At 39.4% G+C, this 25,609-nt stretch overlaps 1 protein-coding gene, 1 long non-coding RNA gene and 1 pseudogene across 2 annotated transcripts in view; 1 reads left to right on the top strand and 2 right to left on the bottom strand.

Moving 5' to 3' along the window:
- Positions 1 to 115: 115 nt before the first annotated feature.
- LOC117795743 lies at positions 116 to 1,190 on the bottom strand (annotated as a pseudogene).
- Positions 1,191 to 1,243: 53 nt separating this feature from the next.
- LOC117801021 lies at positions 1,244 to 23,930 on the top strand. Its single transcript, XR_004623324.1, has 3 exons — positions 1,244 to 1,284; positions 6,452 to 6,561; positions 23,872 to 23,930. It is a non-coding gene; the product is annotated as an uncharacterized LOC117801021 (long non-coding RNA).
- DBT (dihydrolipoamide branched chain transacylase E2) overlaps positions 12,370 to 25,609 on the bottom strand; it is a 47,297-nt gene continuing 34,057 nt past the window's right edge. Inside the window, exons 6-11 of the mRNA XM_002920777.4 lie at positions 22,609 to 22,825; positions 21,390 to 21,556; positions 17,607 to 17,684; positions 15,609 to 15,800; positions 15,390 to 15,461; positions 12,370 to 12,567 (exon numbers count right to left, since the gene is read on the bottom strand). Coding sequence (XP_002920823.2) covers positions 12,400 to 12,567; positions 15,390 to 15,461; positions 15,609 to 15,800; positions 17,607 to 17,684; positions 21,390 to 21,556; positions 22,609 to 22,825 — 894 coding nt within the window. The 3' untranslated portion in view covers positions 12,370 to 12,399. The remainder of the gene's footprint in view (positions 12,568 to 15,389; positions 15,462 to 15,608; positions 15,801 to 17,606; positions 17,685 to 21,389; positions 21,557 to 22,608; positions 22,826 to 25,609) is intronic.

Consider the following 25,609-nt stretch of genomic DNA (forward strand, 5'->3'; position numbering starts at 1 on the left):
TGTACTTTTTTATTTGCTTAATTTTCTGTGCACCTATCACTGTTTTTTTTAAGATTTGAGAGAGCAAAAGTGAGAGAGATCACAGAGGGAGAGGGAGAAGGAGAAGCAGACTCGCTGCTGAGTATGGAGCCTGACGTAGGGCTCGATCCCAGGATCCTGAGATCACAACCTGAGCCAAAGGCAGACGCTTAACCAACTGAGCCACCCAGGTGCCCCTATCACTGTATTTTTATATACCTGTCTCTTCCTCCAACCAGATTTATTGAACATAACAAAATTCTGTACACAAAGTGACCTGAACCTACTTGTACTTTTTTTTTCCTGAAGTGTACTTTTTTATTTGCTTAATTTTCTACGTACCTATTACTGTATTTTTATATACTTGTCTCTTCCTCCAACCATATTTATTGAACATAACAAAATTCTGTTTACAAAGTGACCTGAACCATATTTCAAAACATGGTCCTTTCTTACTAATATTTTAAGTCAATCCATTGAGTGTCCCAAAGAAGCTTACTCTAAAATTAATAGAAAATTGTCCAATATGCCTAAACAAATGGCCTAACTGCTGGAACTTTCATAGTTCTGTATAATAATTAACATAGGCTTGAACTCCTGACAGGCTGCTGGAGAACTGATAGGAGACGTCAAGAGGCCATTTTGTGCACTGCCACTGTGATGCCATCATGTTCCTGGATCATAATGTTCCCATTATCTGATTCTTGACAACCACAGGAATGTCAGTGGGGTCTGAGGTTAGCTTAGCTGCTTGTTGGGCTAGAACAGATATCATCCCAGCATGTTCATCTGACAGGGCCCCAAGGCAGCCCAGATCAAGTCCTTGTGAATCTGTGCACAAGACCCCAACAACGGATGGATTCTTCATTGTGTCTTCCAAGTGCTGCTGTAAGGTCACCTCCAAACTGTCTGCCGTAAGCCCTGGCCTATATCTTTATATACCTGAATACCCTTGGAAAAAGCACTTAATCTCTCACCTCCTCAGTTTCTTATTGGCAAAATGTAGATAAAAGGAGCTTTTCATCGGCTTTTGTGAGGACTGAATGAGTTAACATACAAAAGAGTTTGGACAGTGCCTGATAGGAGTAAGTACTCATAAAGGTTAGTTCTTATTTCTACCCTCCAACAGTAAAGCCAAGAAAGGAGAAGATGGGAATAGAAATGATTGCCATATGATCATAGGAAGAAGGTTAGCTAACTCTGAAAGCGTTTTCTTCTGAGACGAAGACAATATCGAGGAGAAGGCAATTGTACAGTGGAGGCAAGGTAAATGAGCTCATCTTAAACAGCTTGTTCCTCACACAAAGTTAGGTATCTCATTTTATAATGTTACACAAATTGGTTTATCTTTTCCTTCTATCATTGTGTGTTTGCCAGGAGCTTGGTGCCAGGTTTGCATTCTGAAGTCCCACAGGGATATAGTTCATCAGAATCCATGGCCCTGACTGAGTACAATTGTAACGCTTGTGTTTAGAAAAAGGAAACTTAATCTAGAAGAGCACCAAGTGGGATGACCAGGTAAGAGGGGGGTATAAAAGCACATTACAAATACAGTGCCATTCAAAAGAACTCAAAGCAGGGTCTCAGAGAGGTATTTGCACACCCATGTTCATTGCTCCATTATTTACAAGAGCCAAGAGGTAGAAGCACCCAAAACATCCATAACAGAGGAATGGATAAAGGAAATGTGGTATACACACACAGTGGAATATTACGCAGCCTTCAAAAATGGGAAATTCTGTCACACACTCAACATGGATGAAACTTGAAAACATTATGCTACCTGAAAAGAAACCAGTTGCAAAAGGACAGCCAGTGCCATATGATTCTACTCACATGAAATAGCTGAAGTAGTCAAAATCATAGAAACTGAAAGTAGAAAGGTGGTTCATGATATGAGGAAATATGCATGATACCATGTTACAAGAAAGGAAAGGGTATCGCCTTTTTATTCTAGTCAGGCCTTCAGTTGACTGGATGATGCCACCAACACTGGAGAGGGCAACCTGCTTTCCTTGGTCTATGGATTCAAATGTTAATCTCATCCAGAAACACCCTCACAGATACATCCAGAATAACGTTTGTCAAATATCTAGGCATCCCAGTCAAGTTCACACTTAAAATTAACCATCACAGTAGGCATCCCTATTTAATGCACAAAAGAAACCAAAGTTTAAAGAGAGTAAGGGACATGCACGTCAAAGCTATCCAGCTGGAAAACAGCTGAGCTAAATTCCAACTCAGATGGACATGGCTCCCAGACCCTGACCATTAAGTTATTCTGCTTCCTTTTAGAAACAAGTTTATGTCAGTTACACAAAATTATATTTGTAGGTGGACACCAAGAACATCAAAGCAATGTCATTGCTGCTTAATGCATCTTTAGAGAGCCAGTGAATGGAGGTAGGGAGGAACAGAGGTAAAAGCAGCAGGGGACGGACATTCAGTCAACATAGAGAGTTCCATTTCCTTTTCACTCTATTCCACCATAACTAGTGTTAATACATAGGCATATATTTAGAGAAGGATAAGGGTTTTATTTTTTTTTTTAAGATTTTTATTTATTTATTCAACAGAGATAGAGACAGCCAGCAAGAGAGGGAACACAAGCAGGGGGAGTGGGAGAGGAAGAAGCAGGCTCCTAGCAGAGGAGCCTGATGTGGGGCTCGATCCCACAACGCCGGGATCACGCCCTGAGCCGAAGGCAGACGCTTAACCGCTGTGCCACCCAGGCGCCCCAGGATAAGGGTTTTAAACACAAAACACTAAGATAGTTATTACTCTGTTTTTTAAAAGCATTATTTTTTTAAGGTTTGTCTGTTTATTTATTTTACATAATCTCTACACCCAGTATGGGGCTGGAACTCACCACCCTGAGATCAAGAGTTACATGCTCAGGGCGCCTGGGTAGCACGGTAGTTAAGCGTCTGCCTTTGGCTCAGGGCGTGATCCCGGCGTTCCGGGATTGAGTCCCACATCAGGCTCCTCTGCTGGGAGCCTGCTTCTTCCTCTCCCACTCCCCCTGCTTGTGTTCCCTCTCTCGCTGGCTGTCTTTCTGTCACATAAATAAATAAAATCTTTAAAAAAAAAAAAAAGAAAGAGTCACATGCTCTTCCCCTGAGCCAACCAGGCATCCTGAGCATTGTCTTTTTACAAAGTGTAATAGAACAATAGAACTAATGATCATTTAGTCCAGCTTCTTCCCATAAATTCTGACAAGACTACAGTACTGTAAGTAATCCTATCAAGCATACAATCATCTACTTTGTGTGACCCATTTATTCAAATAAGAACAAGAGAAAATAGGGGCGCCTGGGTGGCACAGCGGTTAAGCGTCTGCCTTCAGCTCAGGGCGTGATCCTGGCGTTATGGGATCGAGCCCCACATCAGGCTCCTCCTCTATGAGCCTGCTTCTTCCTCTCCCACTCCCCCTGCTTGTGTTCCCTCTCTCGCTGGCTGTCTCTATCTCTGTCGAATAAATAAATAAAATCTTTAAAAAAAAAAAAAAAAAAAAAAAAAAAGAACAAGAGAAAATAAAGGAACACAGGGGAAAACAATGTAAAATAAGAGTATATTACCTTGGGATTTTGATCTGTAATGCTCTTTTTATGACTCCCTAGAGTCTTTTAATAAAACAAACTGTTACTTGTCAGAATGGAAGGTTTTGAAGCAGAAACACCATGTAACTAGAGTTCCAAGAAACATAAATGAGACTTGCTCCCATCAGACCAACAATTTTTTAATGTTAAGAATTCTCTTTCAAAGAAGAATTTGAAGGCTCTGTAACTGGTCTTTAAAGACTTAGAATATTTTTTTTAATTTATTTTTTATAATAATTTTTTATTGTGTTATGTTAGTCACCATACAGTACATCCCTAGTTTTCGATGTAATGCTCCATGATCCATTACTTGCATATAACACCCAGTGCACCATGCAATACGTGCCCTCCCTAATACCCATCACCAGTCTATCCCAATCCCCCACCTCCCTCCCCTCTGAAGCCCTCAGTTTGTTTCCCAGAGTCCATAGTCTCTCATGGTTCATTCCCCCTTCTGTTTACCTCCCCTTCATTCCTCCCTTCCTTCTCCTACCGATCTTCCTATTTCTTACGTTCCATAAATGAGTGAAACCATATGATAATTGTCTTTCTCTGCTTGACTTATTTCACTTAGCATTATCTCCTCCAGTCCCGTCCATGTTGCTGCAAATGTTGTGAAATCATTCTTTTTGATGGCTGAGTAATATTCTATTGTAGATATGGACCACATCTTTAAAGACTTAAGAATATTTTTATTTTATTTTTTTTTATTTTTTTTTAAAGATTTTATTTATTCGACAGAGATAGAGACAGCCAGCGAGAGAGGGAACACAAGCAAGGGAAGAGGGAGAGGAAGAAGCAGGCTCATAGCAGAGGAGCCTGACGTGGAGCTCGATCCCACAACGCCGGGATCACGCCCTGAGCCGAAGGCAGACGCTTAACCGCTGTGCCACCCAGGCGCCCCAACTTAAGAATATTTTAAAACTGATTTGTTTAGCTGTAGAATTTTCTGGAACACTGATATTCTTTTATGTGAAAATGTTCCATTAAGGGTGTATGTGTGTGTGTGTGTACACAGGAAAGAGAAACTCCTAAATAACAACATACTTGCCAAATACTAGGGAGTCACTGTTTTCCACATTTTGATACCTATATTAGGAAGTTACAGCTACATACTAATTTGCACCACTTGGTCTGACAAAACAGGGACATTTCCTCAGGGGATGATAGAAAACACTGTTAGACACCAAATACCTCTTGGAGCTCAAGTTCTCAGACTGTAGCTGGTCTCACATGACCCTGGCCACATGACCCCGCAGAGTTTCAGTCTTTAATAACTTAAATATCTAAGTTACTAAAATATTTAGCTAATTATCTCTTTTTTTCTATTATTAAGTAGGTGTTTTATAACCAAAAGTTAATATATTTAACTAGGAATGAAAACATACTTCTGACCTTAAGACTGTGCTGGTCTCATTTCTGATACACACACACATCATTTCCCTGAACCAATCCACAGGGGAGACACAAGAAATAGTGTATGAAAATCATTTCTTCTCTAGCCCACTGGGAACTGGCCAGATTAGGTCGTCATTGGAAATGATTTCAAAATCTTCATTTGAGAAAAGCATGCTGTGAGTCTAAGTAACCAATATGTGATTTAGCAAACAAAATACAAGTGAACAAAATAGAATTCCTCTTAGGAATGAGCTGGTGCCATGGTTTTTTCCATTATGTAAAGATAGTTCTTATGTGAAATATAAACCTAAGCTGTGGTCATCAGGATATTATACAACTTTCTAGGGCAATTTAAATCTCAAGTGAGAGGACCACAGAATAAAAGCCATTACAGTCTTGTTTCAAAAGGAAAAACCAAAACAGGGGCACCTGGCAGGCTCAATCAGTACAGCATCAACCCTTGATCTTGGGGTCATGAGTTTGAGCCTCACACTCGGTGTAGAGATTACTTAATAAAAAAAAAAAAAAAGAGAGAGAGAGAGAAATTAAAAGAAAAAAGAAAACAAAGAACAATACCCCTTGTATACCCACCAAATAATGACACAGAAGTTGCACTGGCTTTCTCTATGTCGAATGAGGTATTTTGATGGCAAAAAGACATACTCTTTCTGCTTTTATTTTTATGCACTACTTTTTAGTTCTACAGAAATAAAAGCTACACCAAATTTTAAATTCTGTAACTGGATAATATTTTGTTTCTAGGATACTGACCCAACTTTTGAGGATATATTGTAGACATTTTAAGAGGCAACTACAAACATTGTTTTTTCACATTTCTGCAAACACGATGCAATTACCAAACCTGTAATATCTAGTAAAGATAGAAGCTGAGACATTTTAACGTATTTATAATTACAAACCAAAAAAAAAAAAAAGCTTTCAGAATTAGAATGCATTTATGTCAATATTAGAGAAACTAGTACAGTAAAGGACCATGGTGGTTTTAAAAAATTATGCCATCCCTGTGACAGTTTGTCCTGCTCTGCCCAAGCAACATGTGAACCAACGGGGCCCTTCTAATCTTGTGCCAGAAACACAATGGGACCAAAGCCAGGTTCTTGTGCAATGTGTGACGCCCTTGGTTTAAAGAGTTACTAGTGTGGCCGACTTAGCTCATGGACTCCTCTCTGTTGCATTTGCATAACTAATGTTTCAAACTGTTAGTCATTCTGATTTACATTCATCCCTGCAGTTTCTATTAACTTAATTACACCTGCCATCAAAGTAGTTGCCTTTGTTGCTGCAGTTTGAACCCTGGCTTTACTCTTCCAGGAAATGAATTTGCTAGGTTTTTACAGATCACCGCACTCTTGAAACCTCTGTACAGACTTTATAAACCTCGGTATTTTTAACTTTCCTTTTTACCACATTTCTAGAACTATTTAACACATATTTGGAACATATTAAAGAGCTCTCTGCGGCAAACTTCAAGTTCCATCGCTTACCGCAAGTTTACCACGGTCAGACAGCTCCTCTGGAAATGCGGGTGAGTGAAGGCACTCTGGCTGCCGGTCGGAGGGCACTTGGGCTCCTCAGCCTGGGATAAGCGTGAATCCTTCTTTGACCTTCCTGACTTTGCCCCCTATATAGCCTAAACTCTTGGTCTCACACCTGTTCTCAATTCTTCTGTTCTGTCTCTTGTCAAGGCCCAGAACAGCTGTTCCCAATGCTTTGTGTTGTTAACATTCCACATGAGACTCAGGAGAAGCCTGATACTATAATAGAACTGCAATTACTCTTGTCATGCTTCAGTTTTGTGGCTCTCCTCTGGACTGCCTCCAAATTCTCTTGCTCAGTTTTAGCAGGCTGACCTAGAGTTCTCTCACAAGGGTCTGACTAGCACGTGAATTAGCTCGTGGTTAAAGCCCTTCTGCTCAGGACTGGAACTGCCTCATCAGGAATTCATTTCCATTTCATTCTGAGCTTGCAAACATCAAGGACTCATGATACCTTCACTGTTTGCCTAAATGGTAATTGCCTTCTGGAACATAAAAGATCTGCGGTTATTTTTGTGGGGATAACAATGATAACATGAGGCACCCAGGGTTTGGCATGAATAATTCAGAGTTGTCCTGGTTTCTCTGCTGAGATATCACTGAAACACGTGGTGACCTTGAGATGCCAAAGAGTGAAAATGAGTGCCTAGAGCTCGGGAAGAGAGGTGGGGTCAGAGAGAAGAATCTAGGAGACATCTGCGAGAGAGATGTGGCCAAACTTGGGCCAAGCACACTGTGATTACAGGTGAGCAGTGAGGAAGGAGGCCAGATTGCCAGGAGTTCAAGACCACCCATTCAAGAAGGTAGGCAAAGGCAGGAAGGAATAGGACAGGAGTTTGTTCCTGTGGTGGCAGGTAAAGGTAGCAATGTGAGAAAGGAAGGTTTTAAGCCTTAAAAGTAGAGGGAAATTAGTTTTAGTGAAGTAGAGCATTTCCTGGGGCAGATTATTTTTAAAGATAACATTTCCCTCTATTTATTAGTTAGGGCAGCACTATTCAACAGAATTTTCTATGGTGATGGAAATATTCTATATCTGCAATGTCCAAAATATGGTAGCCACTAGCCACACGTGGATCTTGACATTTAAATTTCAATTGAAATTCAGTAAAATTCAGATTCTCAGTTACACTAGCCACATTTCAACTGCTCAATAGCCACAATAATTAATTTAAATTTAAACTTAAACTAGTGACTATTGCATTGGACAGCTCAGAGTTAGGGTTATTACTACCTAGAGTAGCAGATTAATCTCAAACCATCATTGCCTTAAAACAAGAAAAGTTAATTCACCTGTATCACATCCAAACCAATCAGTGCTGCGGTGTGGTGGTGGGGAAGCTTTGCACCACCAAGTCATCTGGAGATGCTGGCTCCTTCCATCTTGCGTGGCTGCCATCTTCAACATAAAGGCTTCAGCGTTGCTGCGGAAAGGAAAGAGAAGGAGTATGGAGGATCTCTTGGGAGGCTCTACGGGCTTTGAATTGGTTTACATCACTTCTACCCATATTCCAATGGCTAGAAATAAATCACATGGCCCTATCTAACTGCAGGCTAGGCTGGAAAATATTTAACTCTGGCCCAAAAAGAAAAGGAAACAAGTTTATGGACATACAACTTGACCCTGACACATTCATACAAGAAAAATAAAAAGTAAATTTGCTGAGAGTTCTGGGATCAGTCTCCAATAAGTCCTCCGTGACGAACTGGAAATGAATCTTAACCAGTGCGCCGGAGGAATGCATCTCGTACAGTTCTCCATGTGAGGAAGAGACTGAAAGAGCAAAATGGGGCCATGGATTAAACATAAAGCAAGGATCAGGAGGAAGAAATGGGATTAATAATAGAGAATAGGAAGTTTGATTTTTGCTGGAGAATCACATCTTCCTCAAAAGGAAAAACAAAGGGAAAGTGTGAGAATATAGAGATTTAGATGTGAAAAGGGGAGAAATGAAAGATCATTGGGTGAATCACTTTGTCTTCTCTGAAGACATTAGGAGCTATCTGCTTAATACAACAGGGCTGGGGGAAATCTGTGCAGGTGCTTAAATGAACAGAAAAGATTGGCATGGATACTGTAAAGATGACTGAGGCATTTGCTGCAGAATTTGGAAGGGATCTGTTTAAGACTAACCTGGCGGCCACGATCTCCTGTAGGGTGTGTCAGGTAAATTGTATTGTGCATCGTCTTTTTCTCTTGATACACATCCCTTTGGTAAGCCATAAAGTCCTGTTCATCTTGTTTTTTCATAGAGATGGGCTTTGAAAATCTAACTTAGACTTTTTCCTTCTGCCATAATTAATACACCAGAATATGTGTAAAATATCAAAGCCAGTGACTAGATGAGCATGCAAGAACTTTAAGAAAGACTAGATGAATAGAAAATATTGAAGCTGGTAATTCATATTTTGTCATCAGTTGAATTACCAACACTGCATCATTTGAAGTTTGAGAATGAAATTACTTCTCGTTAACAGTGAACTAAAACTAGGAAGAATATACAAATATTCTTTATCAGTGATACTGTAAAATCTTGGAATCACAACCAACAGTCACACAGTTTAATATTATCTTCTGTGTTTACCGCCCACTCCCTACTCCACCTCTCCAGCTTCCTCTCTACCCAGGTTAGAGCTCTCTTAGAAAACATTTATTATTTAATACGAGCTGGGGTGGGAAGGCAACGTCTCACTTTCTGTAGTTGACTTTTTTTGTTTTTAATCTGCTCAGATATTCTTCCAGATCCCCTTTCTTAGTCCATGTGGTTAAATTGGGCTGACTGACTCCCAGGCTCCAAAGGTGACCCTTAATATTCAAGCCTGGCCAGTCAGGCTATTATATTCTCCTGCCCACACTGATGGGCATGAACCAAGCCAGACCAATCGAAACTCTCCTTGGGATTTTAACTGGAAACAGAATGTGAGTTCTGAGGAATGTTAAGTCTGGGTACTCATAAGCATCTTTGTCAACTCATTGGGACAGCTTGTCTCGAGAATGAAATCAACACAAAGCAAAAAAATATCCAAGAGATACAGAGTGAAGAGATAGAGATATAGAGACAGAGACGGAGAGAAACAGAGACTGTCTCGAATTTATCAAGTCCCTGGATCCAGCCATACCTGAAACTGATACCCCTGAGCATTTCAGGTAATATGAATCAAGTACCCTTTCTAATATAAACCTGGAAGAACTGGGCTTTTGTCACTTGCAGTGGAAAAGGCCCTGACTGTTACACTTTAAAAATACGGGTTCAGGCTGAAAAGGAGAGAAATTTGAACAATGGAATGCAACAGGTAGTCCCTTCATTTTTATCTCCCTCGAATTTTTGACCTTTTTGATAGTGGTACTTATGGTATGTCCCAGGGGACAAGAGTAGAAAAGAAAATAATAGAAATGAGACTCAGCCTTCTCAATTGCTGAGAAAGCTTAGAAAAGACCTACAACCTGGTAAAGTAACATTGGGCTTCGTTAGGTGCTTCACTTGATAGTGTCTCAACCCATTACTACTCCCTATTGCTTATTAAGGCTTAAGTCAGAGAAGTTGGTCAGAGTTGTGTTAAGATGTAATGTGATAGAGTAGCAAGTGGATTTACCTGGATTGACCTCAGTTTGCACTTTAGTGGCTGTGTGACATGAAGAAATTGCTTTATGTATTACAGCCTTTACAAACATAAAATGGATAAAATGTCTTCTATTGGTAGAGACGGCAATTATCCCCTAACAGCCCTTCTCTCCTTTACCCATAGTAACAAACTATTTAGCTAAGCACATGCTCTCTCATCTCCCAGCCTCCTTTGCCACTTTGTGTGGCCATATGACTGCATTATAGTCAGAGTCAGTGGGATGTAAGGGACAGTGTCCAGAGTGGCTTTGGGGAATCTTCTTTAGGAGACAACTGATCAGGCAGACAGCCTCTTCTCTGCTGTCCTGCCTGCCACTCCCTTGAAGTGTATTCAATAAAATTCTGTCTCCTTTATTAAAAGAGAGAGAGAGAGAGAGAGAGAACTGGATATATTGTTCTTCATGTAAAATTCTGCAAATGCCATCAATAGGGAATAGGTTAAATTATGGTACATACCCTCCTAACCCTCTCAGGCAGAATTAGCAACCTTTATTAGATGCTCTCACGGCACCATTTTTTCCTACTTAGACATGTAATGATATTTTACTTTTTATGATTATTTAGTATCTGCCTCCTTCACTACACTGTAAACCCAACGAAGGCAGGGATCATTAGGGAGGACATGCTGTGCCCGGTGCTTAGCACCATGCTCGGTATACAGTAGAGGTTTAATATCAAATGTCTAACATACACACAACAGAATATTACCCAGCCATCTAAAGTACAATAATGCGGAATTATTTATTGACATGTAAATTTACTCATAATGTTAAATTAAAAAATCAAATTATAAAATAGTAGATATAGCAGGATCTCATTTTTATAAAAAGAATAACTATGTATACAGATCCCTTGATCTAAATGTTAACAGTGATACAACTACGGATGATTTTATTTTCTTTGTAACTCCTCATACTATCTACATTTTTAAAATAACATTCATTTGATTCATTATTTTCTAATTTACACAACTCTCATTTTGAAAAAAATCAAGTAGATTTAAAACAACTTTTTTGTTACAAAATTTCTCTTAAACATACAGTAGTCAGACAACATTAGAAGCAACCTGGATTTCTGAATGCAACTAAAAAGGCTGGATTATATTTACCTTGATGCTATTTCTGATTAAAGTGGGCTTCTTATAAAATGATCATTATGATACCTTCATTTCTGTATAATATTTATTGTTTTAATGTCCATAATTAACCATTAGACTCTTCTCTCTCCTCTTATTCACATTCCTTCTCAGGATATGGAGAATGGAATACATTATCCTATCCTAAGTTTTAGCTAAAGACAAGAAAGATAAAAAATAGTTAAAAGGCAATGGACTTCTAAATGTAAGATAATGTCAGCGGCTGCTCCATTTAAAGCACTTTCCTTACATGAGGCAAGTTTGCCAAGGTGAAGGTTTTTTTCCTAACAAAACACCAAAACATTACCAAAATTCTAAAAGTATATTCATTTTAAACAAACACTTTTGATAGCCTTACTGGTTATAAAACTATAATTCGGCTTTTTTTTTTTTTTAAAGTAGGCTCTATGTCCAGTATGGGGCTTGAACTCACGCCTCCCGAGATCAAGAGTCGCATGCTCTTCCAAGCATCCCTGTAATTGGGCATTTTTAGGATTAGCTTATAATTTTCCCTTTTAAAAGATATTAATTTTTATAAACAAGACATTTACAGATAGTGTCTACAGAGCAACATAATCATAGGTATCTTAAAAGGTTAAGTAATTGCACTTATTTTATACAACAGTTAGTGTTATTGTGGGGAAATGGAAGATACTTCTGTATGTAAATTCCTTTCCCAACTAAGTGTAACTGACAGTTTCATTAAGGTCAGTCTAAAGTAAAAAAAGAAAGAAAGAAAAAATAGGGTAAACACTGGATATGGCAGTCTGTCTTTTAGTAACATTAATTTTGCTGTTCTTGCTAGTTTCAACCCATGGACACAAAGACCTTAGCACCATATTAAGAAGTGACACCATGACCTATAAAATGTAACAGCCCCAGGAGAACTCTAATACCATCATTCCATTTCAGTAAAAAGTCTAACAGAACAGTGATAAATATTGTGCCTTGGAACCTTAATCATACAATACGAATCATTTCTCCTATAAATCGTGAAGAAGAACATGTGCTCCACAGCTAGGCTCTACATATTCTTTGGAAGCTCAAAAAGTTCAATGACATCCCATCCATCTTCATTTCAGATCTAGTAGCATAAAAGCTGGGTTTTCTAAGTAGGATTTCCACAAATTGGAGAAGCGTGACATTGTAGCACCATCAATAATTCTGTGATCAGCTGACCAGCTCACATTCATTATCTGTGCTTTGTATACTTCTCCTTCCTGGTTAAATCGGGGAAGGGCCTAGAAATAAGGCAAAGAACAGAGTCAACCTTCACTTGCTCGAAGGCTGTAGTGACAGCAATGGTGGAAGATTAAGCAAACCCCCCTTCCTTGTACTAGACAAGAAATGGGCATCCCAAATGACTTGAAAATGCTAACTCTCATTTTTCCCATTTTTATATTTGCCTCAAGCTTTTTGTTTCTCCAAGGTACTTCCCTGTCCCCTGTAATTTCCATGTATACAGTAAATCTCATGTCAGAATCTAATTATTTAACAAATATTTATTGAACACCTACTATGTACCAGGTACTCTTCTTGACTCCGGGGCTAAACCAGTGAACAAAACAAATCACAATCCTTGCCTTCTAGGAGCTAACATTTTAATGTAGAGAGAGACAATTAAGATAAATAAGTAAAATACATAGTATGCTAGATAATGAAAAGTGTAAAGGAAAAAATAAAGCCACATGGAAAGGGGAGAGAGGGTAGGCAGGGGCTAGATGCAGGCAGCATTTTTTGTTTGACAGGCTGGGCAGGGAAAGCCTCACCACGGCTTCCTCACTGAAGGCAATGAGGAAAAAAGCCAGATGGATATTCCAAGAGATACAGAGGGGAAGCGTGACTGGACTGATGCAGGAACAGCAAGGTAGGCAGGATGGCTGCAGCAGAGAGGTAGGCATGAGAGGTAGGAGATGAGGTCACAGGTGGAGCACAGGGAAGGCAGGACCCATTGTCAAGAGCAATGCTTCTCAATCTGTCTTTGGTAAATGACCTATTGTCATTATTTTTTTTTAATTTCTATTCCATTGCAAGGTATTTTTTAAAAACATATCCAATTACTAAAGGACACCTGGGTAGCTGTCAGTTAAATTACTTAAATAAAAAATTAAAAAAGGTAAACAAAACACAAGCCCTATTAAGTTCTTCTTATTAGATTCGATAGACCTAAAATCATCTGTCAAACTGCTTTGCAAGTATCTAAGGACTATTCTCCCTTTCTGCACTGACCTTCTTACAGTCTGAAGCACCAGTGCAGGGCCATGTAGGCCACTGCAGCTACTTTGGCCTTGAACCTGAGTGAGGTGAGAAGCTACAGGAGGTCTCTGAGCAGAATGGCTATTTACCAAAAGGGGAAAACTTCAGAAGGACCAAGTTTGAGGGTGGGGGGTGGTGTATAGCTACAATCCAGAGCAAAATACATCTCTTTAAGGAAAAGGAAAGACAAGACTTGGTCAAGTAGGTTGAACCTATAGGAAGTCAGAATTCCGTAAGATTCAAATGCTAAATTCTTGCTGGGTGGGGAATGGGTGACAGGGAAGGTATATTCAGAGAAACTCCTGGTTTGCAAAGAACGGAGTCCGCTATGTGTTCTGGGATTTTTCTCCCTATCTCCTCTGTGCCAGGAGGAAAAGTAGCTGCTAGGAAGAGGGAGTAACGTAGCAGCTGAAGTACTATCTGCAAGAAAGCAAACCAAAGGCCGAATGAAAGTATCCATGCAAGTTTCGGATGCCGATACAAAAGTAATAACTCATGAAAGACAAGTCCAGACATGCTCAGTGTGCAAGCATCACAAGTATAAAGAAGAAAGATTCTTCTGGAAACATGAAGACCAAATACGCCAATATGGTGATGACATTTAATAATGGTGGTACTGAAATGGAATCCAAGAGCTTAATTCTTTGATTCTGGTGGTTCTCAACACTGTTAATAGAGAAGCCCAAGCCCTACCCACCACCCCCTCAGTTCTGATTCAGTTGGTATAGGGTGAGCTTAGGCATTCTTTTTCAAGCTCCCCAGATGATTCTAATGCGTAGCCAAGGTTAAGAATCACTGCAACCCTTATTTTAAGTCAGTGTCTCATGAAACATGGCCAAGAGTTCACTCATGTTGGAATTACCTGGGTTCTTCTTTAAAAAATAAGTTCTGGGGGTTCTGTCCCGAAAGCCAAGAATATTGCTTTTTTTTTTTTTCCTAAGAGAGGGAGGGGGAAGGGGGTCTACAGAGGGACAGGGAGAGAGAAAATCTTAAAGAGGCTCCACACCCAGTATGGAGCCCAACACGGGGTTTGATCTCACAACCCTGAGATCATGACCTAAGCCAAAATCAAGAGCTGAACGCTCAACCGACTGAGCCACCCAGGCCCCCCAAGAATACATTTTTAACTAGTACTCTCAATGAGTCTTGAACAGAGTGAAGTTTGAGAAAAACGGTCTAAATGGTGTCAGACTTAGTTATAAATAATAATTTGGCTTACTATTAATAATTAATAATAATAACTGGCTTACTACTACCTTTGGTATTTGGAAACAAAGATATTTTGATAGAAGCATATTGAGCATATTTGTGATTATTCATAAAGACGTGCATCTGTGCCTCACATGAACCACAGGGATTCCATACGGAACAATCCGGATCACCACCATTTATTACACAAAGAGGCAGCCACTGGAAGTGCAGGCCTACCTCTTAGGAAGAAACGACTGGCTTAAAGCGCCAAATGTTACACTCAAACCTACAAAGTGAGGGCAAAACCTCAGAAATGGTCCCTCTAGCAAACTGAGGACTTCAGAGGGGAGGGGGTGGGGGAAGGGGATAGCCTGGTGATGGGTAGTAGGGAGGGCACGTATTGCATGGTGCACTGGGTGTTATACGCAACTAATGAAGCATCAAACTTTACATCGGAATCTGGGGATGTACTGTATGGTGATTAACACAATATAATAAAATAAAATTAAAAAAATAAATAAAGAAAGAAAGAAAGAAAGAAAGAAAGAAATGGTCCCTCTTGTGTTTACCGTCCCAACTTGCTAAAACTCTTTTGCCAATTATTTAATAAACACACCTGAATGGACCCGAGAGCCCCAATCGCTACTTCGGGCGGCAGGATCACTGGTTTGGCGTAGGTACCACCGATCTACAACATGAAAAATAGTAAAAAGGAAGAGTAGAAAAATTAAGCTTTTGAGGAACAAATGGGAAATGAAATATTATATTTTTAACTGAGCATATGATCAGAAACGTTAAGTTATGGTTTATGAATGTGAACATTTCTATTACTCACTGATCCAATGTTGGAAAGAGTAAATGTTCCTCCTATAAGATCAGTGGTACTGAGCTGACCTGCAGAGCCCAGTTTCTGGAGGCGGTTCAACTCAGTGGCAATCTCAAATATGGAGTGGATCTGGACGTTTTTCACATTAGGGACAATCAGCCCCTGCTCAGTATCCATTGCTATCCCTATGTTGTGAGAAGCCTAAAAAAAAAAAAAATTATACAGTAGGCCTTTTCATAAGTTAACAGAAAAGAAAGGACCAACCTTCACTGTCAAAAACAACCACCAAGGGGCGCCTGGGTGGCACAGCGGTTAAGCGTCTGCCTTCGGCTCAGGGCGTGATCCTGGCGTTGCGGGATCGAGCCCCACATCAGGTTCCTCTGCTATGAGCCTGCTTCTTCCTCTCCCACTCCCCCTGCTTGTGTTCCCTCTCTCGCTGGCTGTCTCTATCTCTGTCAAATAAATAAATAAAATCTTTAAAAAAAAAAAAAAAAAAAACAACCACCAAAACCTATTTCTACCAGATTGATGATGATTTAAAGAATTTTTAAAGAATTTTAAAAAGATTTTTTGGAAAAAATAATTTTTATCAGTAAGAATATTGGGCAACAGGCTATTTCCATTCATTATTAGTGGATATATAAGCTGGTGGAGATAGAAGACCTTCTGGAGAATATTTAACAATATGTACAAACATTTATAAAACTTTGTGTTAGGGAGATAAATACAGAGTATGTAGAGATACAGAGGGATACTGAGTTCAGACTGTGAGTCTGAGAAACTGCAAACAAAGTGTTTACCAATAATGGGCTAAATAAGTAACAAAATGATATTTATTGACATGTACTGACATCCATAATATATTAAGGGGAAAAGAAATAAGTTTTAAAAAATTTAAGTTAGGGGCGCCTGGGTGGCACAGCGGTTAAGCGTCTGCCTTCGGCTCAGGGCGTGATCCCGGCGTTATGGGATTGAGCCCCACATCAGGCTCCTCTGCTAGGAGCCTGCTTCTTCCTCTCCCACTCCCCCTGCTTGTGTTCCCTCTCTCGCTGGCTGTCTCTATCCCTGACGAATAAATAAATAAAATCTTTAAAAAAAAAATTTAAGTTAACTAAAACAATATGTATCAAAACATATTATTTTTGTTAAGTATGTGAAAATAAAATCCTGGAAGGATGCACATCTCAGCATCAACAGTGAGTAATCTTAGGGTCATAAGATTGAAGGTGAAGATAGTTACTTTCTTGTCCGAATTTTTTGCAACAAGTATATACTTAATCAGGAAATTGTATTAACCATATGGGAAGATTTTATTTATTTTATTAATTAATTTTTTTTTTTTTTAAGTAGGCTTCGCACCCAGTGTGAAGCCTAATGCAGGACTTAAACTCACAACCCTGAGATTAAGACCTGAGCTGAGATCAAGAGTTAGATGCTTAATTGACTGAGCCAGCCAGGTGCCCCTCATATGGGAAGATTTTAGATCTAACCCCCTAAAATATCCTATAAGCACATGACTAGGTAGAAATATAAACAAGGATTAGCATCCCCCAAACAATTCTCAGTCTCAATAAATCTTCACTCCAAACAGAAGAGCTCATTCAAACGGAATTCATACTTTCATTACTTTTCCTATTTCCACTTAAATTATTCTTGTTTTAAAAACTGCAGGAACTCCATTTTGAGAGAGGTTTTCTATTTGAGGGGAGGGTATGTAGGATGGTTAACATAATCCATTGCCTGACAGCCATTTATTTCCATTATTTTAAGCAATAAACCAAAGGGGCTCAAAAAATGGAACTCCATATATCTGAACAGTATCATTAGTAACCAGTAAAACCAATGACAATAACAAATTATACTTCAGTTTAATATATTATCCCATGTCTTTAATTCTAGTCTAAAAAAAATCACTATTTGAGGTACAAAAGAAGCTTTTCCAACCTATAAGCACAGCTGCACCATTTTCTATTTATAACAAGAACTTTTCCACGACACATAGCCAACCTTGTAAGTTATGTTCTGGCAGTTTTCATCCACAGAAGCATTAAGGATAGGAAACTGTAGTAGTCCCAAGGAAGCAGCCTATTTAACAGAAAGAGAATTCAACATCAGCACTCTTAGAAAGGGAATTGGAAGCAATAAGAGGTGTGAGGGAATGAGGGAGCGAGCCCTTATTTACACTGAGCTTAATTTCTAGTCTTTATGTACCTAGGCATATTACTCTCAATGTTACCTTCAAGCAGTATGGAACTAGGTCACCCTAATCACTTAAGAATAAAAGATAAAGTCATCAGGCAGCTTGTAAACATCAAGGAGATTTTCAAAATAAGTGCAGAGACTGACCAAAGTACCAAGCAAAATGTCTAAATTCTACATGAGAAGAATTTAACACATAGAATCTTACATGAGAAGCAAACCTGAAGTTCAAAAACACACTGAATTAGAACACAAAGACAGTAAGCTGTTTCCCTGTGCAGAAGGAACAAGCACTAAGGGCTTCCAAGGGCACTGACCATCAGCGGCTAGTGTTCCACTTGGTGTCCTTGGCCACGTGAAGGGCACAGCTGGTGTGAACATTTACTTATAGGCCACCTCCCCGAATTGATGGCATTTATGTTTCCCTCCTCTGCTTTCTTTTCCCTTCTTCTTTTTTCCTTTTTTTCCTTCTTACTCAGTACCATTCCTCTTCTGTCCATATTCAGATTTTCCTAACTGTCCCCCAAATGTTCTTTATACTTGTTTTTCTGCCCATCCAGGATCTAATCAAAGTTCACATGCATTTTGTTGTCATGCCTTGTATTACATTTAAAGAATAGGTAAATAAAAATGCTTAAGATTGTCCTTCAAGTCTACCCTCCACCTTGGCCTTCATCTAGTTCAATTAAGAGTTCTTTATATGCATTGTGTTAAGTGTTATTTTTCTGTGGGTCAGTGGTCAGAAAAAAAAAATCATTTCCTTGAACTAGAGAGTTAAGGCAAGTTTTACTAAGCATTTGATTTGACAACTGTAACTTAAATCTTCTTTATATAAAAATCTATAATTAAGGTTAAAGTGTTACACATAAAAACAGTATTTTGAGTGCAAACCAAATTTTGTAAAAGAAAAAACAAGGTATGTGTGTCCCTAGATTAAGAGGTCTTTTTTTCCCTATACAATACACTGTAGTATTTTCCAAACGTTCTGAAACTTATATAGGCAGAAAAAATGTCATTTTAAAGTAAAGAAAGTACATTAAATGTTATTTTCAAAATAAAGATAAGGTATTTCATTCAGACTGGAATGATGAAGAAAAACGATAATAAAATAAATTTAGTATATTAAAAAGCTGGTCTCTCCTTGTTTCAAAACAGACGCCACCAGTGTCACTCACATGTTTTCATCACTTGTCACTCACATATTTTTAATTCTCCATTTTCCAGCTCCTTCCCTCACGACAGATCTGTTCCAGTTTTTCCAGGAGGGGAGGAGGTCAGATGGAACCTTTCCTTAATCTACCCCAAACGACCACCATACCTGTCCTCTCTGCCTAGGCTCCATCTGCCTTTTACGAGATATTTTTAGCGTCTCTTCTTCCTTGATTTCTATTCACCCACTAAATAACTGGAATCAAGCTTCTACCTCAACAATACTTTATTCAATCAGTTCTGGCTAAGGCCACTCATGACCTCTTAATTACTAATCCAATAGTAGGTTGCTTGGTTGGTTTGTTCCCATCCTAACTTTTTTCTTAGAGGGCTTTGAAATTCATTTTTAAGTAATCTCCACACTCATCGTGGGGCTCAAATTCACGACCCTGAGATCAAGAGTCACATGCTCTACTGACTGAGCCAGCCAGGCGCCCCCATCGCAACTTTTTCCTTCTCTCTTGGCGTGAGAGGCTGAATGAACGGCCCTAATGGTTCACGCCTCTCGTGCATCCATGCCCTTTGGTGAAGCTTTGCGCAAGCTGACTCTGCGCTCAGTCATGTGACTCTCTTTGGCCAATGAGACAAGAATAAACGTGATGCAGCAGAGCTTGGAAAAAATGCTGGAGCATTTCTGCTTCCTCTCTTCCTCCCTGCTAGTACTATGAGACCACGTGCAGGCTAGCATGCTGGGGAGCTGAGAAAGACAGAAGGGAGAGAAACGAATCCTCCCTGCCAACGCTGTCTTACGATAGCCCACCCCCACCAACCTACTAGCTGTCTGTAGACACAGAAGTAAGCTCTGCCAGGATCAGCAGACTGGCCCTGCTTACCTGTGGACTGATGAGAAATAATAAATGGCTGTTGTTTCAAACCACGAATTTGGGAGTGGTCTGTTATACAGCAAGAGACACAACTCTGGCTACTAGGAGACACTTTCCTGGTTTTTCTGTTGTCATACTGCTGACCCCACTTACTCTCTTCCACTGTCTTGGCCAAATCCACTTCCATCTACCCCTTAAACAGTGAAGTAAAATCCTTAGCCTTCTTTTCTTCTCATTTGCACACAATCTGGGTGATTTCATCCACCTGATTCGATGAGTGTACCTAAAAATGACTCTATAGCTAAAATACAGCCCAGATGTCTCCTTTATAGACATCTATACATCTCATGTGCATAGACCATTCACTTAGTTGTTCGGGTAGCTGCTAACAACTGGAGATAAAGACCAGTTTGTGCCCCAGGAGGCTCAGCACACGGTGAAACGAAAACTGAGCAAACACTTGCACGCACTGAGATAAACTGCAACGGGAAAGAGGACTATTTAATGGTGCCAGCCACAGAGGGCTTCTGGAGGAGGCTATTCCTGAACAGAATTTGGCATCTAAGATGTGCAGGTATTTGATCAAAGGAGGAGGGGGCATTTCGTGCGAAGTCACCTATTCCCACAACTATGCAAGCTTCATCTGACCGGAACAGAAGGAGCACGGAAGAGATGAAGCTAGAGGGGTAGGAAGCAGACACTCGCGATACTATTTATAGCCAAATTAAGGGGTTTAGAAACCAACCTGAAGACAATGAAGGAGACCACTAGAAAGAATCAGGGAATAACACGGTGCTTTCATTTATGGAAGATTCGTCATGGTGCAGTATGGAGAAAGGGCTGCAGAGAAGGCACACTGGAGTTAAGAGACACCAGTATGCGTTTTTGAGTAAAATAAACCAGAACCTGAAACTTAGCTTCTCCACTTACGGGCTACATACCTAGACAAGTTTCTCAACTTCTCTAAGCCCTAATTTCCTTAAACGGAAAGTGGGAATAGCAATATCTGCATGTCAGGTTTATTCCGAGAATTAAAAGAGATGATATATACAGCACACTCAGTCCATGGTCTGCCACATGATACCTGCTTCATAAATGGTTGTTAATATGAGCTAGACACTGAGCTGCTCACAATCAGCCAATGGTCTGGTTTTATACCAATCGCAAGGCCTAGAAACGATTCCCAGGACCCTCAACATAAGTTTGTTGAATAAATGAAAATGATACATGTCAGTGATATGCAAGATCAATACCAAGTCTTGTATTTGTTCAAATTAGGATTTTGCTGGAGTGATCCTTTCAGAATTAAAGGCTTCACTGAACTGGCAAGACAATCCATTATCTAGCTCAGAGAGATGAGCTGATAAAAATATGACACAAATTTTAATTTTATAAATTCCTAAGAAACAAAGAAATAGTACACTTGTACATTTTTCTAACTATATGATATGGTGAGAACTAATATTTTTATCTAAATCCATAGTTAACATATTGCATATTTGCAAAACAAAATTGTAATGTCCTATTCAAGCCTTGTTGGAAGTGATTGAAATCTCACCTTTAAGAAGAAGGGCATAAAGGTGAGTTTAATTCCACGAGCAAAAGCAATGGGTTTTAATTCTTCTCTTAACTTAACCAGTTTAGTAAGGTCAACTTCATCACAGTATCCAAAGTGAGGTATCTTCAGGGCTGCAGACATGGTCTTGACCATTGCCTTGTGAAAGCCTGGAAAACAAACAAACAAATAAACAAAATTTTTTTTTGCATGGGAGAGGGTAAGGGAGAGAGAGAGAGAAACTCTGAGCAGATTTGCTGAGCACAGTGTCCAAGGGAGGCTTGATCTCACGACCCTGAGACCATGACCTGAGCTGAAACCAAGAGTCAGACGCTTAACCAACTGCGCCACCCAGGCATCCCAAATTTACATATATTTTTAAATTCTTTTTTTTTTAAGTTTTATTTATTTGAGAGAGAGGGAGAGAGAGGAAGAGAGAATGCACATCCTAGTGGGGGGAGGGGCAGAGGGAAAGAATCTCAAGCAAACTCCCCACTGAGCATAGAGCCCAAGGCGGCTCAATCTCATGACCCTGAGACCATGACCTGAGCTGAAACCAAGAGTGGGACACGTAACCAACTGAGCCACTCAGGCGCCCCTATATTTTTAAATTCTTAAATCCTTTAAACCTTTTTACTAAAATTGAGGATTTTCTAATGTCATTTACTTTTTCAACTAAACTCTCCCTCTCAAGGCTACCATCTTCATTATGTAACTGAAAGACACTAATTCCAATGCTGGAGCACTGACTGCAGCACAGAACCCAGTGTCAAGTGTAATAGTACTAACAGGTAACTGCCTTTAATGCTGTGGTATATAAAAAAAATATATAAAAGGAGGCAAGTCATGTATTTACTTACTGGCTTTCTTGCAAAGTCACACTTCTGGAAGTTAATCATCCTAAGAGTTTATAAATATCAAATCAGAGCTAGCTATTTCGAAGCTAACTAAAACTTATATTTATAATCCTGAGTCTTTAAAAAAGAACAATTATCACTATACAAGTTTATATTCCAAGAAACCTGCTAACACATTACTCTTCAGAAATTATCAGTAAAAATTAAAATATTTCCTGGAAAAACTATGTTATTTCACCATTTAAAAAAGTATGATGAATTTGAACTTCCCCCCAAGAATTGAGAACACCATATTATATACCTGGATCTATTAAGGTAAATTTCCCCAAATAACTTGTAGTAGTACCTTGCATTACTGTTGTTACCTTTTATGGGTTCTGTTTTGTCTTTGCCTGTGAATATTGGAGGTTTTGATATCGGTATAGGAACAGTTCTGTCTTTTGGTTTTGGTGGAGGTGCCACTATTTCAGCTTTTGGCGAAGGAGGTAATATAGCTCCAGTCTGCTTTTCCAAATAGTTAAGAATATCTTCTTTAAGTATTCTGCCATCTTTTCCTGAGCCAACAACTTCACTCAGCTTAATCTAAAAAAAAAAAAAGACACATTTAAATGTTAAAAATAAAACCAATGTAGGAAACAAAGACAAAAGAAAAATTGAATTTCCTTACTACTTACAGCCCATTGACAAGTCCTTGAGACAGGCAAAGTGACATTCCTCTAGCAACTCAGCTGCCTCGATGTTAATACTTTGCTAAGAGCAAAAGGCAATCTTAGCTTAACATTATCCTGACCTCAGGATCCTATAAATTGTCTTTAACATATAAAAATTCCTTTGGAATCTTCCTTTATCTCTACCCCTCAAGACATATGTTGGCAATCATCCCCCAATCATATGACCCACTGATCCATATCTGAAGGGTCTCATAACTAGGGTTTGATTAGACAGTAATGAATAACCTTTTCCTAACGATAACTAGCCCCCTCAAGGTTTTGGAAACGTTGCTTCCAAAATTCCTTAGAGACTTATGCTATCCCTAACCCCCTCCCAACTTGAAAGTACATAGTAAGCCACTCCTCATGACCCCAGTGCAGCTCTTTCTGCCCATTGGTCCTGTTCCCGTGAATTAATAACACCACCTTTTTGCACCAAAGACGTCTTAAGAATTCTTTCTTGACTGTTTGCTCTGAACCCCAACATTTTCCTACATCAAAAACTATCCAGAAATAAATATATCCATCATTAAGGTCTCTAAATGGAATTTAATCAATTGAAGGTAAAAATAATCTCTGCCCAATATAAATTTGTATAAGGAAATAACATTTTTATTTTCTTAACAGAATGCTATAAACTATAGCTACCCTTCCTGTGTAATCATTTCTTACCTTTTTTACTCATTTGTTACTTTTGTATATACTGTTCATTTGCCCATGTGGTAACAATGCAGTATCTACATTGTATATAATCCATACCTATGAAACTTACATTTTATAAACAGTCAACTATTTTTAAACTTCTTGCATAGTACTTATTAGATTTTTTTTTTAATTTTGGGAGACTACATAAGAACTGAAAATTTAAAGAGTTAAACAGTATAGCAAACGTACACCAATGTTTCTGATCTTTTGTAGACAGCAAGATGGATTCGCTCAGGTCAAGCAGTGACATAAGCAGCCAAAGGCACTGCAGGTAAGACCAGAAATCACCGAACCCAGCACAGTACTAGGGTCTGATAATCAGTGAGGTCATGCGAACCTGGAAGAATCAGAAACTGGTAGTCATTAGAACCAGAAGAGGCCTGCCAAGTCCCCTTAAACTTTAAAAAGGTTAGACCTCTGTAGCAAACAGACTCTCCAGATGCTGACCCTTCCACATCTGACTGCATTAAAAAGGCAACTGCCACCAAAGGTTCGCCTGACTGACTTGTGAACCTAAGAGTCCCTCCACTGCCTGACCACGGTAAGCAGCCTGCGCCAAGAGCCCACCCAGCCCAGACGCAGTCTACTCCTCAACTGTGCACTCAGGGACAGACCCTGGTGTTACTCCTTATTGTATCTTGTTTGTTGTGTGACTTTACATTGTACTTTGTTTTGTGTGACATGTATGAAGCCAGGTTAAAGGCGTAGTAAAATGTCATTGAGTTTAGAATCCCGAACCTGCTTTACAATTATGTTAACCTTGCTTTGTGATTGAATAAAGCTGACACCGTGGAAAGACACAACTCATGTACACGCCTTTATAGCATGTTCGAGACAACCTGGCCACCAGTAAACTAGTAATACTTAAAATAATCATCATACAAAAGCCCTCTTAGTTTTTTTCTCACAGTTGTTTAAGATAAATACAAAAACTGAAATTAATTTTACTGAGTAAATTTAAATTTACTATGAGTTTCTCAGCCCAAGTTAAGTGTCAAATATGTATTTTATTATTTTGTTTGTTCTTCTTTTTAAAGAGTTTATTTATTTGAGAGAGAAAGAGAGATCGCCTGCCTGAGCAGGAACAGGGGGAGGGGCAAAGGGAGAGGGAGAAGCAGACTCCCCACTGAGCAGGGAGTCCTACAGGGGCTCGAAATCAGGACCCTGAGATCATGACCTGAGCCAAAGGCAGATGCTTAACCGACTGAACCACCCAGGCGCCCCTTATTGTTTCTATATAATAATAAATGACGTAATTCCTCTTTCCACTAGATACTCATTGTGAGATTGTGACTTATAGTAAGTCTATTTTTTGTCTTTCTCCCCATTTCTGGCACAGAGCTCCTAAAACCCTTGAAAGGACCTGTGTAAAGAGGTCTCTTTTGTTATGTTAATGAACTTTTGGATAGCCCTCAGGGAACTAAAAATGGAGGCTGGTTGCCAGGGGAACCAACCCTATGATTAGAGGTTGAACTTTTAGTCCCCTACTCCAAATCTGGAGAGGGGAAAAGGGCAGGAGGTTGAATCAGTTGTCAATGGATAATGATTTAATCAGTCATGACTATGTAATAAAGTCTTCAAAGAAAACCCAAAAGAACTGAGTTTAGAGAGCCTCCAGGTTGTAAACACGTGTAGATTTGGGGAGAGTGGCACACCTGGAGAGGCCATAGAACCTCTATGCCTCTTTCTACATATGTTGCTCTGTGTCCCTCCACCTGGCTGTTCCGGAGTTGTATTCTTTTATAATAAATCGGTAATCTAGTGAGTAAATAGGTTTCCTAAATTCTGTGAGCTGCTCTAGCAAATTAATCAAACCCAAAGAGAGGACTGTGCAGACCTCCCATCCATAGCCAATAGGTCAGAAGTACAGGTAATAACCTGGGCCTGCGATTGGCATGCTGAGTTGGAGAGTGTCAATGGAAACTCCTATCGGTAGCCAGCTGGTCAGAAG

This window comes from Ailuropoda melanoleuca, chromosome 2, assembly GCF_002007445.2.
Source record: "Ailuropoda melanoleuca isolate Jingjing chromosome 2, ASM200744v2, whole genome shotgun sequence".
NCBI lineage: Eukaryota > Metazoa > Chordata > Mammalia > Carnivora > Ursidae > Ailuropoda > Ailuropoda melanoleuca.